This window comes from Drosophila erecta, unplaced genomic scaffold (assembly GCF_003286155.1).
Source record: "Drosophila erecta strain 14021-0224.00,06,07 unplaced genomic scaffold, DereRS2 tig00000092-arrow-pilon, whole genome shotgun sequence".
Taxonomy (NCBI): Eukaryota; Metazoa; Arthropoda; class Insecta; order Diptera; family Drosophilidae; genus Drosophila; species Drosophila erecta.
The window spans coordinates 16430601-16442580 of NW_020825207.1; the positions used below are offsets into that span (position 1 = coordinate 16430601).

Here is an 11980-nt window from a genome sequence, read left to right on the forward strand (position 1 = left end):
AATAGCTTTCTGCTCAATTAAGGCATTAGTTGGAGAGCTGATCAGAAAGTTTCGTGCAGCTTTACAAACAGATTTCTACATTCATTTAAAGCATTACAAGTAATTTGTGTTGGCACAAATATGTATGATACAATATAAATCCAGTTTATTACCGAGAGATATTATTTTATTCTCAGATAACCAACATATACATAAACGAAAAAATTAAAAATATAATAACACCAAACACAACATTAAAGACTACGACAAATAAGTGGTCTTGTGTTCACATTCTCGCTGCAATTGGTCGTGGTTGAACTTGATAAATGTATCATACTGCTCTGCCATTCTTTGAGTCAATGCTAGTTCATATTCCTGCACAACTCGATCATCGCATCGTTTCATCAGCTCAGAACAAATAAACATTAACTGCCGATAGGAAAATAGTTTTCGGTTATCTTCAGTTTCTGATTTGGCCGCCGGAATCTCTGATTTTGGGCAACCTTCCTCCGAATCACTGGCGTCAGAGTCAGGCAGTACTGGCAAGCCCATCAAATAATCATTTGGAATCTTTGGCTCCGTGCTTATTTTGAACTTCCTTTCTATGATCTGATATTTTGCTCGTTTTGCGCAAAAATTATCTGGTGAGTTTTCCTCCCAGGGAACAGATCGCTTTCGCGAAATGCGATTGTTGCCTGGAATTCGTGGGCTTGATAATTTTTCTAATTTCATTTCGATGCAGTTGCTACAAAATCGTTTTGACTGATTAATATGCTCAGATTCTTCTCTTAGAGTCAGTGAACGTTTCCGCTTTATGTGATTCATACCTGGAGTAAATAGGTACGTATATTTTTTGGGTCTTAATATATTTCTTATTTATTCTGTTCACTTCCAATTTGACAGGTAAACTGCCCAGCTTACTGTGCTCTGTTGCGAAATAATTTTCCCAGCACTTACACAGAAATATACAACTTCAACTAAATAGGTGGACATTTATATAGGAAACTCCTCTGGCCACCCTCGCTTGAAACATTAATTATAGATTCTTTTTCCACTTTAACTGTCAGCCCATCGCTAGGAACCTATTTATTTTTGTTTTTTTAATTTTCCAAAACGTGAGCATCAGGAGTAGCTCAGGCGAGTCGTGTTAAGTAGTCCCCAGTCTTAGACAATGACGTTTACAATTTACGATGTCATGACGCCATTTTTAAATCACTGATAATGATAATAAATTAATATACAGACACCAGAGACCCAGACTCACATGGGAGCTGAAAAGGCAGTAAAAGTATCCCTGCTCGTCCTTCAGCAGCTTTGCGATGTTGTTTGTGTACTTATTTAGCATGAAAAGTCATTTTAAAAGTGGAGGGAAAAACATTCTCGCTTTTTGCCATGGTTTTTTGATCTTTCTAGGTCTTCGTGTGCTCATTTTTTGTTCTTTCCCGTTTATTTGAAGGTTGGGGTGCCGGATAAGTGTTTTTATGGCACACACTGAAAGGTTGTGCGACTCCTTGTTTTTCTCCTACCCGGCCCTTGGGTGGGTCTTTAAAAATGAGTTCTTAAAGCGATGGGATGCTGGGGAAATAAATGAGCTTCGTTTGGATGCCTCGAACTCTTCGAACTGGTTCGAATGTGACAACATTTGGCCAACACATGGCAACCCCTCGCGCACATTCAAATAAATAATCTTTTCGCTCATAAATTCGCAATGTGGCACGCAATGGCACAAAAGTTTTACAGCTCCATTCGTATTTCAAAGTAGACACAGACATGGCAACGCAAGGAGTCGGTGAGAGTAAGAGATTTGTCCTGACCCTGTTTTGTTGGACCCAGCCTTCAATTCATATTCCATGCGACTCACACATATAGCTACAATCCCCTTCCTTCAGCAAGTAGTTCAAAATTTTCGTGTGCCATTTATTTTTCCGTTCGCCGGCTCTGTTTCCTTTTCTGGTGGGATTACACTGGGCTTTGTTGCTGTGGCAGCATATACCTTTGAATTTAACTAAGAACAAGCACATAGATAAACATAGTAATTATAGTGAATGAACTCGATTCCCTTATTTTGGTAATTAAATAAACACAGATATGCGGGTGTTTCAATGCTTTTTGTTTTGTTTTCACATAGACGGTTGCCTTGCAATTGAATGTTGTAATAGAATTTTCATATTTTATTCAGTGGCCGGTATAACTATTAAACTGTATAGCCTAGCTTTTATTTCTTCTAGACATACCATACCATGTATTTTGTATGCAAAACATGGATTTGTATCAGTGTGCCTTTGTTGTTTCTGCTCTGGTTTTTTCCAATTCGGGTTAATGCTTTTTTCGCAGTCGTCGCGACGGCGACAACAAGGACTCGCAGTCTTCTCGAATGTCCTTTGAGAGCTGTTGCTGTTGGGGAGACTGATTCAAGTAAAGACAAAGTTCTACCCACGAGTTTGCCGTTGCCGTCGGTTGGGAAAAAGTTGTTAAACGCTTTCAATGAGATTTTGAATGTTTTTCGTGCTGCAAATCGTATCTGCCGCAGACGAAGAACTTACGCCATCCCCCGCCGTATTAACAATAATAATTTCCGCATGGGAATCAATAGACAGATATACAAATACTCATATTAGATGCTCACTTGCTCTCCGCTTGTGCTTGTCTTTGTATTTTATGGATTTATGCATGACTATGAGCTGTATCTTCTGCTGTGTATCTTTGGCCTTACTGAGCTCTTATATTTTTGTAATATTTCGTAAATATTTGCGGTACATGGCCGATGCCTAATAATATTTGACAATGGCTGCACACACAAACAGACATTACTACGTATTAAAATAAATAAATGTTGTAAATGTCTATTATGACTGCGAGGAAGGGGCAAATATTCTGGATCGCCTGTTTAATATTTATGCATAAATTTGCTGTGGTCCCATGAGGGAAATTGCCAAATTGGTTTTTACCAAATGTTTATGACGTCCTCTATGCACGAGTATTTTTCCGTATAATTTTTTCTGGCTTAAGGAAGGAAGTCATAGGATTCATGACTCAAGTCGACTGAAAATGATTTGACAAAATCTAGCAATAATGACTGTCTTTTACAGCCTTTACATACATAAGTTTGCGAGAAGTGAGAAGGTAAATGGATTGCGGGCTATAGCTATATTGTTTACTTTAGAGTTTCTTGGCTAATTTAATTTTATTATGGTTTTTGAAAAGTTGTACATTTCACAAATAAAGAAAAAGAGCCTAAATTGAGCTTAACGAATATTTTAATTTTAACTACAATTTTGTTGTAAATTGAAAACGTAATGGGACAAATGAATGAAGGCAATTTTAGCTGTGCTCTGAATAAATTACTAGTTTCATGTCCTTAATTGCTCGAATATTTCTTGCATATACATATATCCAAAGCCCACTGACATTCCTGATGGACTTTCTCCCTGGAGCAGCTGTCTACGTCTTAATGTCTTTCAAATGTAAATCGTTGGACATGATATGAGCGCATGCCCCGGGTCAATTACAATTAAAGAAACACTTAATTAAATCAATTGGCAGTTTATGCTATATATACTCTTTTGCTCGAGCGATTAAGTACGAATATCCTCGCCCGAGCAAAAATCTAATTTCAATAGAAGGACAAAATCACATTAGGCCTGATGAAGGGACGTTTATTGTTTATGTGTAGTGCTTGGGTTGTTGTTACTCACACTCATTGTGATCCTTGGCGTTGACAGTGAGGACAGTGCTCTGCAAATCGGCATTTTCATCGATTTCAGTCTCGTACAGAAATCTATCGAAATATGGCGGTGAATCGTTTTTGTCGGCAATACCAATGCGTACAAATTTTGTAACTGCAAATAAGAAAGAAAAAGAAAGCCAGCCTTGATATAGATACTCACAGATACTCTTACTGTATAAATAGATTGCTCGGTTGCATGCTCTTAGTGTATGAAATGCCAATAAGCAGCATTAATTATGGCAAATTTATTGATTGACAAATTGCGCGCGTGCCTCTTTGCGGTCGAGGAAGTCGTATACTTATGCGTTTATGTTCGAAACGTGGCAGGCATAAAAGAGGGCAGTACTTCCACCCCACATGCGTACTATATATCACCGAATTTACTTCAAGTATACACCGAAAATATCAGGGCTATCAATTAGAAATTACTAAAAATGTAAGCTAGCATCTTACATGTAACTTTAAAGTATTTGGTGCAGAATCGTGTGATTTTTCAAATTTCTCAGCTTGTTAGGAAAACTGCTGGCATGTTAGCCCTTTGCTACACCAGATAAAGCCCTCAGTGAAATATACTGAACCATAGGAATATGCTGCGCAACTAAAAGCCAGCAGAAATCACAAAACAATCTACTCAAAGTGAAAAGTTTGTGTCCCCCTTTTCCAGTCGAAAGCAAAATAAGTTTTCATAAAGTGCACTGCGAATTGAGGGATTTTCCGGCTCTCCCTTCGGCAAACGCAGCTACGTTTGTTTGCCTCACTTTATTTGCTTATTTCCTGCTAATGTCTTGCCAAACAAAACTTTCTGGATAGTTGTGTAGTTTAGTTTTCGGAACGGGAACGTGCGTTAATGAGTTTTATTCGACTAGGAGAGCTCAAGGCAAATACGGAAGGAAATTGCACTCCACAAATAAGCGTGGATTTTTGCAATCCTGCCAGAGAAAGTTTATAAACTTTGGTGAGCTCCACAATTGTTTCCCGAAAAATATGATTTTCATGTAAAAGTCGGTTCATTAAGAACGGAATCCTCTCGAGCTCTTAAGTTTCCCTAAATAATTAAGTTCCATTTTATTTGACTACTAAAATATTTTCGGGATGCCTCTTTTGTCAACCCAACTAACAAAGTGGTTTAAGCGTTCAATTTACCCAAGAGCCTGAGAATGACTTGAAAGGATCTCCGTCTTGTTTTCGTATCGGTTCCCACATGCCGGAGGCAATAATCTGTTTTTACAAAAAACACGAAATGCTTTCACAACTTGGGCATAAATATGAGCACGATAAAATGTATACATTCAACAAGAATAAATGTTCGTTAACAGCCACAGTAGCCAGAGTGAACTGTCGGTCCCACAACATAAAAGAGCAGAGCTGCAGTAAGGAAAAGGAAGAATTCAAATTGCCAGCAGGCGCACGATGCGTATACGTAATATTGAAAAGACGACAGTTGCCGGGGCAATCCTTTCGGCTGCAAAAGCATTCTGTGAAATGCACTCGGCATGTATAGTCTTTAATAGTTTTTAAAGATGCTTTCGAAATTTGCAAGTCTTAGCAAGAAATATACGTTTTCGCAAAAGTGCAATTTATTTATCCTTTGGGCAAACATAAAGCACATATGAGCAAGGTCCTTGAGATCCTCTTTATAATTTTTACGCTTGTTTTGCAATTGACATAAATTGGAAATACAATTTTTGGTGGCCAAGCGGAAGTGTTGAGCAAACCTTCGATATTTGACTTGCCTAAGCATTACAGAATCTGTTGAACGTTTAATTTGTTTTTGCTTTGTTTGCCTTGCAAGTACCTTAATTGAATTTTGTCAAAAGTTACAGGACTGAGAAGTTTGAGAAACCAATTAAATATTCGTCGGGAAATTCGAAATGCAATGAGCTTTCACCCTTTTTCTGTGAAGTGTGTTTATGGCAGCGCTCCTACAAATTCTCCGCTCACACACATCATTCATTCGTTTGAATGCTCAAGTCAACTTGAAATTCTTTTCATGAGGTGGAAAAAAAATACAAAGCTGAATGAACTCCTCGCCTTTCAGGTCTTTCATACTAAAGTATGGGCTAAGACAAATAGAATCTAATTTAGAATTTAGTTCTTTGCTTTACTTAGGTTGCAGGTAAGTCTAGCTATTACGTGTTAGTCCTTCCCTGGCCCAGAAAATGAAAGGAAATGAGAAATGAGCAAAACAAATACATACACACACACACTGGTTTTTTTGGGGGCATCAGCCCAAGCCAAAAGCTCGTATAAATAAGACCCCAAAAGGAAGGAAAAGCGAGTTGAGTGGAAAGCGTTTAGGAAGAAAACTCCAAGGACCCCATGCGTGTTGCTACAATATACTGAATAAATACAAACACATACGCAAACACGATGTGCACACATTGCTGGCAGTTGGAATTGCATTTCGCTGTGTTTTTTGCTTTCGCCCCCAGGTATCTTGACTTAATTTTTTGGCACTCTGTCATTATGGCTCAGTAAGCGGAAGGGTTGGCCTGCGAGTGGTCTATAGAGACTAGAAAAAGTCTGGAAAATGTATTTCCCGCAAAAAGAGTGTTCATCACTCTTTCAAGGAAAGTGAAACGTACTATGTATATGTCTGCTGTGTTAAGATTGTACAGGGAAACACTTCCTCTTTTTACGTAAACGATTTTTTAGCTTAACATCAACTTCGATCATTTATTAAGAAATAGTATCTAACACCAACTTCAACGTTATTTATCTAATCCCTCCATCTGTACGAGTATTATCTCTGTATTTTCACATTTCTTAACCCCTTGATGTGCCGCGTAGAAAAGCAAGGCTTGGAGCTCGGTTAAAGTGGCTGCCTTTTTGTTGGCGTTAAATTGAGCAGCAAAGTGGGCTGCGCCCAAGTCATCAGCCAGGTAGCATGCTCTCGCTTTTCCGCTTTTCCGCTTTTCGCCCGATTCCTCACACTTTCCAGCATTTTTCCATCGCTTGGCAGAGGGGCAGTCAAAAGGGCTCACTTTAAGCTATTAACGTGCAGGTGGAGGCGTGAGGCGGAAGGGGCGTGGCCGGGGGCAGTGGCAGTTGAGCTGCCGTCAGCTATTTATGGTCGCATAACTGGCACACTAACAAGCCCAGCCACGCCCCCTGCCCCATCTCCGCCCACCTGCTGGTGAGCCATATGTCAGTCCATGAATGACTGGCAGCTGGCACTATTTTTGTTTATTTTTTTCTCCTTTTTTGCAACCCCGTAAACATTTCACTATTTTATATGCTGCTTTAGAATTCTTTTTTGTTCTTATTTTTTTGTTTTTTGTTCAGCAAAGCAAAAGAAATAAAAACGGGGAGAAGGGAAAATGTGTGCAAAGTGGCGTCAAATGTCAGAGCTGTTCAAATCAGCCATGGAAAACACACAGATACACAAACGCAGACTCTCGCAAAGTCAGAAATAGTCAAAGTAGTTTTTGTGAGGCAAAAAAGGAAGCTACCTTTTCCAAAAGGCAACAAAGCGCATCACATTAAAACCGACAGAAAGGCGGGGAAAATGTGGAGCTCTTTCCCTTTGACAACTGAAAGCTTATTCCTTTTTGGATGTCATTCCTTGTATTTATATTTGATATAAGCTCTTCGATAGATCAATTTTTGAATAATATACTTTATACTTATATGGATTTGAAGGAATTTTTACGGTGCTTTTTAAAATGCTACTTGAATTTATGTTGAAATAATTGCTGTAGTATTCCAGTTTCACAGCTCATCAAAAATTCGGGCCATTTAAGTGATTAAGATTCAGCCACAAACTTCAAAGTGTGCTGGCATACAAAGAAAACCGAAATTGTCTTACTGGTGACCGAGGCCGTACTTTATGCCTTCGGCATAATTTACTTTGGCGGGAAATCTAGTTAAACAAACGCCCTCAAAGTTGTGCCGCAAATAAATAAATTACTAGTTTTAATTTGCTAATTAGTTTTCAGGGTGAATCGTTTGACATCAAAACAAACAGACAGATAAATAAACACGACCGAAAATGTGCAGAAGTAGAGTGCGAATAAATAGCCATAATGTTTTTGCGGCAATATTTTAATCCCCTAGGCGCTTAACACTTACACATACAAGCACCCACGTAAAACAACGCGTAATAAATTTGCAGTAAGTTTATGATAATCTTCTGTTGTGTTTACTCATGTACGTTAGATTAAGTTTTCGCTTAGTTTTCTGTGTAATATGCAAAAAGTTTTCGGTTATCCTAACTAAAACAAATATTGACAGAGATCGATGGTGCGGCGTGAAGTCCGGAAAATACCACCCAATTGTGCGTGTAAAAGTTTTTATTAGTTTAATGCCCCAAGTGTTGGCAGGCGGAAGAGGAAGGATGTAAACAGTGCGTATGCGTGATATGCCATGTGGCAAAAGTTTAAACTGCCTGACAGTTTTTACACGCCCATTATGTTGATGTATGATGAAAGCCATGGGTTCGGCTTTGTTGCGCTGCGCTTGTCAGCTGAGCATTTGCATAATGGCAACTCATTTGACTTCTGACATAAGTGATTGGGACACGGAGTTCTATAATTAGTTTCACCATTAATTTATTGCTGCCGTCGACGCACTATGTTCTTGCAAACAACTGCTGCTGACACTTGACAGTCGGCTAAAAATAATTTATTATTACTACACGTAATCGATAAAACCATAACATTTAAATTACATAAAAACGTATGATTTAGTATTCTGTCTTTCCGCTTCGCAATTATTAAGTTAGCTGTTGGTTTATACAAACCTGCCCCTTGCTGTGTTAGCCTAAAAACAAATCTCACAAGGGAAACCCTTAGCACAGACTCATCTCCTTCAAAAACAAAAAAACAAAGTACAATTAAATCCGTTAAATGAACTCGTTGAACCCCACGAAATTCAAATAATACCCTTGGACCCAGTCGGCCATGTATTCAATTCTCATTTTTTGTATCCAGTAACGTGCAGCTCATTAACTTTGATGATGGCCAGCTCGAATTTTTTCGGGCCCTTTGGCTTGGGCCTCTTTGTTGGGCTGAAATTTCAATTAAAACCGGGTCCAAGAGCGCGGAATATTTGTATTCATTAGCCAGCCCAATGATGACGATGATCATCGTTACCGACATCCGATGCCGGAAGTGACCTGCACTTCAGCTTTAGCCCCTGTGCTTTTCGCGAGTTAGCCAACACACAAAAAATTGTTAATTAAACTTATGAAATGTCTAGAAGATTTTTTTACCATTCACCTCCCCTGCACTGCGAAGCGCATTGAAATTCCTGTGAGTTTCCTTTCAGCAAGGACTAATTAAAAAGTGTGCGCGGCGGACAGTGACAAACAAAGCGACAAACAGCGAAACAAAATAATCCCTAAAAGCAGGGAAAAGTGTAGACAGTTCGGTGTACCGATATAAAAAAATATGGTGCTATTCCCTGACCCCCACCACAGCGCTGATGAGTTGACAAATATTTTGCCAGTCATAATGAGTTCTCGGGCAGCAGGACAGCAGGACTGGAGGACTGGAGGACAAGGTGAGGTGGAGACCTTGTTTATGGGCCTGGTTTTCACCGCTCTCATCGCCGCTGTTCATTAAGAAACAGGACGGTCCACCGCGGTGCACCGGCGTGTTAATTACGACCCACATCCGACTAGCGGGTTGGTTTTCATAGGGCTGTGATGACAGGGTTAATGGTGGAACAGCACCGAAAGCCGCAATTAAAAAGCCGGCTCCCAGAAATTGCACTTTTATCAGTGAGGATGTGTTGCGTATACGACATGTATGCCGTGCCACGGCTGGTGGTCGCCAATATTAAACGTCATCCTAATCGGAAATTCATTTAAAGTTTCGAAAGTCGCACTTCACAGTGCAGTCTGTCATTCTAGCAATTGGCTTAGTTTAAGACACCAGCAACTAATTATGCTCGATTACCGCTTTTTAAGTGGAATGTCTCTTACTCTAGGTCAACCTAATATTATAAATTTGGTACATTGACGCGTGGTTTTAATAAGATTCCCTAAAAAAGTAAGATATATTTTCATTAAATACAAGAACGTAGGTGAAACTTAGAAACATTTTTAATTAATTTTTTGTCTTTAGCCATATATCCGCCAGAGTGTTGGCTACATTCCTCATTGCGTGGAGAGGAAATCACCTAAGAAAATTGGGCCGGGAAACATGAATGCATATTTAAGGTAAGGAGCCACATCCCCGGAGGCGTTGTTAGCCAGGACCCCTCACGGGCCACGTGCAGACCCAGAATCTCAGACTCTTCCACTCTCGTCTCCGCAACAAATTACACTTCATGAAATTTTCACATGGCCATTTACATTGCCATAACGACGCTGGCTGGGACGCATGGGTAAATAATCATGTGCACTTATAAGTAGCTGCACAAAGAACGCAGATAGAGGGTATTCAAATGGCGGTACACACTTACCCAAATAGGTGCTATTTGTCAAAACCCAAAAGATTTTTAATGGATCGACCATAACTACGCAGTTTCAGTGGCAGCGAAAGCTATTTCGGCGGCTCTAAGCGAACAGACTGCTAAAAGTCGCAAAGCGTTGAGCAATTAATTTGCGTCGATTCGGGTGGCCAGCTGTTTTCCTTTCCTTCTTCTGCAGCGACACCTTTCCGCAATTTCCTGTGATTAAAATGATAAGTTTGCCTGTGCCAGCTCGCGATTCTCGAGCTTTCCGGTTTTGCCGTTCCCTTTGTTGATTTGCACTAGTTTTAATGAGTTGCTGCGGTGGTTGTTGCCTTTGAGGTATTTTTGCAATTTGCGCTGTGCACTTTTATGGCGTTCACACAAATCAAAACGCTGCGCGTGTTTCATAGTAGTTGGCATTAATATTCCGTTTGTACAACTCAAGCTATCATCTTGCACTCGGCGACTAGCTAGAAGCACAAGCCACCAAATATATTTTACATAAATTAAAATTTCACTTCGCGGCGCGACCAATTTTTTTCAATTTTTTACGCGGAGTTATATCTTCTTGGTTATGTCCTTGGCATGGCAATTAAAATTGTTCGTTTATTTATGTCAGCAACAATGTCTCGCACACACACTTTTCGCCATTATCCCCATTGCCAACATAATCCGTAGCTATTAAAAGCTTGTCACATTGTCAAAAACTCTAAGCAAGCTTTTCCAGCAGTTGCGGTCGTTTTCGAGGCCACTTAATTAGATTTGGTTAACACAAAGTTTTGTTTCCCAAAAATATGCAAGTAACTTTTAATGATTGACAAGGTTGGGTGAGGTTAACTAGTTGTGTAAAGAATAATTCTGATTTTGGTAACAGCATTATGGTCCTAATAACTCGTAAAGTTATATGATTATGATTGAATGTCGGGTCAAGTTTGGTTACTGAAGCAGTGAATGAAGAAATTCATTTCTATTTGGTTTCGTTCCTGGTGAATATTGATAACATTTATTAACAAAAGTATTCTATAAAGTTGCATTACTGGCATAGGACTTTACTTAATTTTATACAAAATAAGCTCTTAATCCCATTAAAAGTTGTTCATTACTTTTATTGCAACAGATTTGTTACTTAGAGGTCCAAGCTGCTGCCAAGGATATGCTCCATTTTTGGTAGAGCTCCAGGCGAGGCATAGCCTAAGTCCTAGCAATTAGAATTGCCAAACTTGCCTAGGAAATTCTCAAACGCTGCTCAAACAGTTGGCCATTAGCTAACTTGGGCCTAGACCAAACAAAAGCCGGCCAAGGCGGGCCAATTAACGCAGCTAAAGCTGCCCAAAACCCGCCCAAGGAGCTTTTTAGTCCTGGCCACAGCCTTGACCTTTATCCGGAGGCGTGGACAGGCTCCTAAATATTTAATTGTTTATGCTATAAGGGGTAATGGCGAAGCCTCGTTTCGCCGTCCAAGCCCCTCCAAATGTACTTTAACAATTTGGCCCACTGGGGAAGGACTTTTAATGGACAGCTGGCCGGCGGAGAAGCATCCACTTCTGCGTTGCGAAACGATTAAAGCCAAGGCAAAGTAATTAGTGACTCAATTGCTTCGCTCTGGCGCCGAGCACCGCATACAAATGGCCTGCTTGGACTTTGATGGGCTATTGGTGGTTTTGTCATAAGCCCGTAAGCCAAGCTGGCCAAATCAATTGCCAGCCAACTGGCACGCTGGAATATGAATAAAAATATAGAGCAGTCACTGCAAGAAAAGGATGTGCCTTAACGAAATTGTAATTAATAATAAATCAAAGGGCAAATGCTATTTTACATTATGTAACATATCTTATGTACATCAGACCTACGATGATGTTAAATCTCTAAAAGTGT

General features: G+C 39.7%; 2 protein-coding genes across 2 annotated transcripts in view; both read right to left on the reverse strand.

Annotated features, from left to right (window-relative positions):
- Positions 1-10170, reverse strand: part of LOC6549280 (putative neural-cadherin 2) — a 34626-nt gene extending 24456 nt beyond the window's left edge. The window contains exons 1-2 of the mRNA XM_026980350.1: positions 10115-10170; positions 3675-3818 (exon numbers count right to left, since the gene is read on the reverse strand). Of these exons, the coding sequence (XP_026836151.1) occupies positions 3675-3818; positions 10115-10166 (196 nt within the window). The 5' untranslated portion in view covers positions 10167-10170. The remainder of the gene's footprint in view (positions 1-3674; positions 3819-10114) is intronic.
- LOC26526642 lies at positions 158-870 on the reverse strand. Its single transcript, XM_015157342.2, has one exon. The coding sequence runs from the start codon at positions 802-804 to the stop codon at positions 241-243; it is 564 nt and encodes a 187-aa protein (XP_015012828.1). The 5' UTR covers positions 805-870; the 3' UTR covers positions 158-240.
- Positions 10171-11980: the final 1810 nt, after the last annotated feature.

Bases quoted from the DNA above. Each gene is read 5' to 3' on its own strand.
- LOC26526642 (XM_015157342.2), bottom strand. From the start codon at position 804: ATGAATCACATAAAGCGGAAACGTTCACTGACTCTAAGAGAAGAATCT.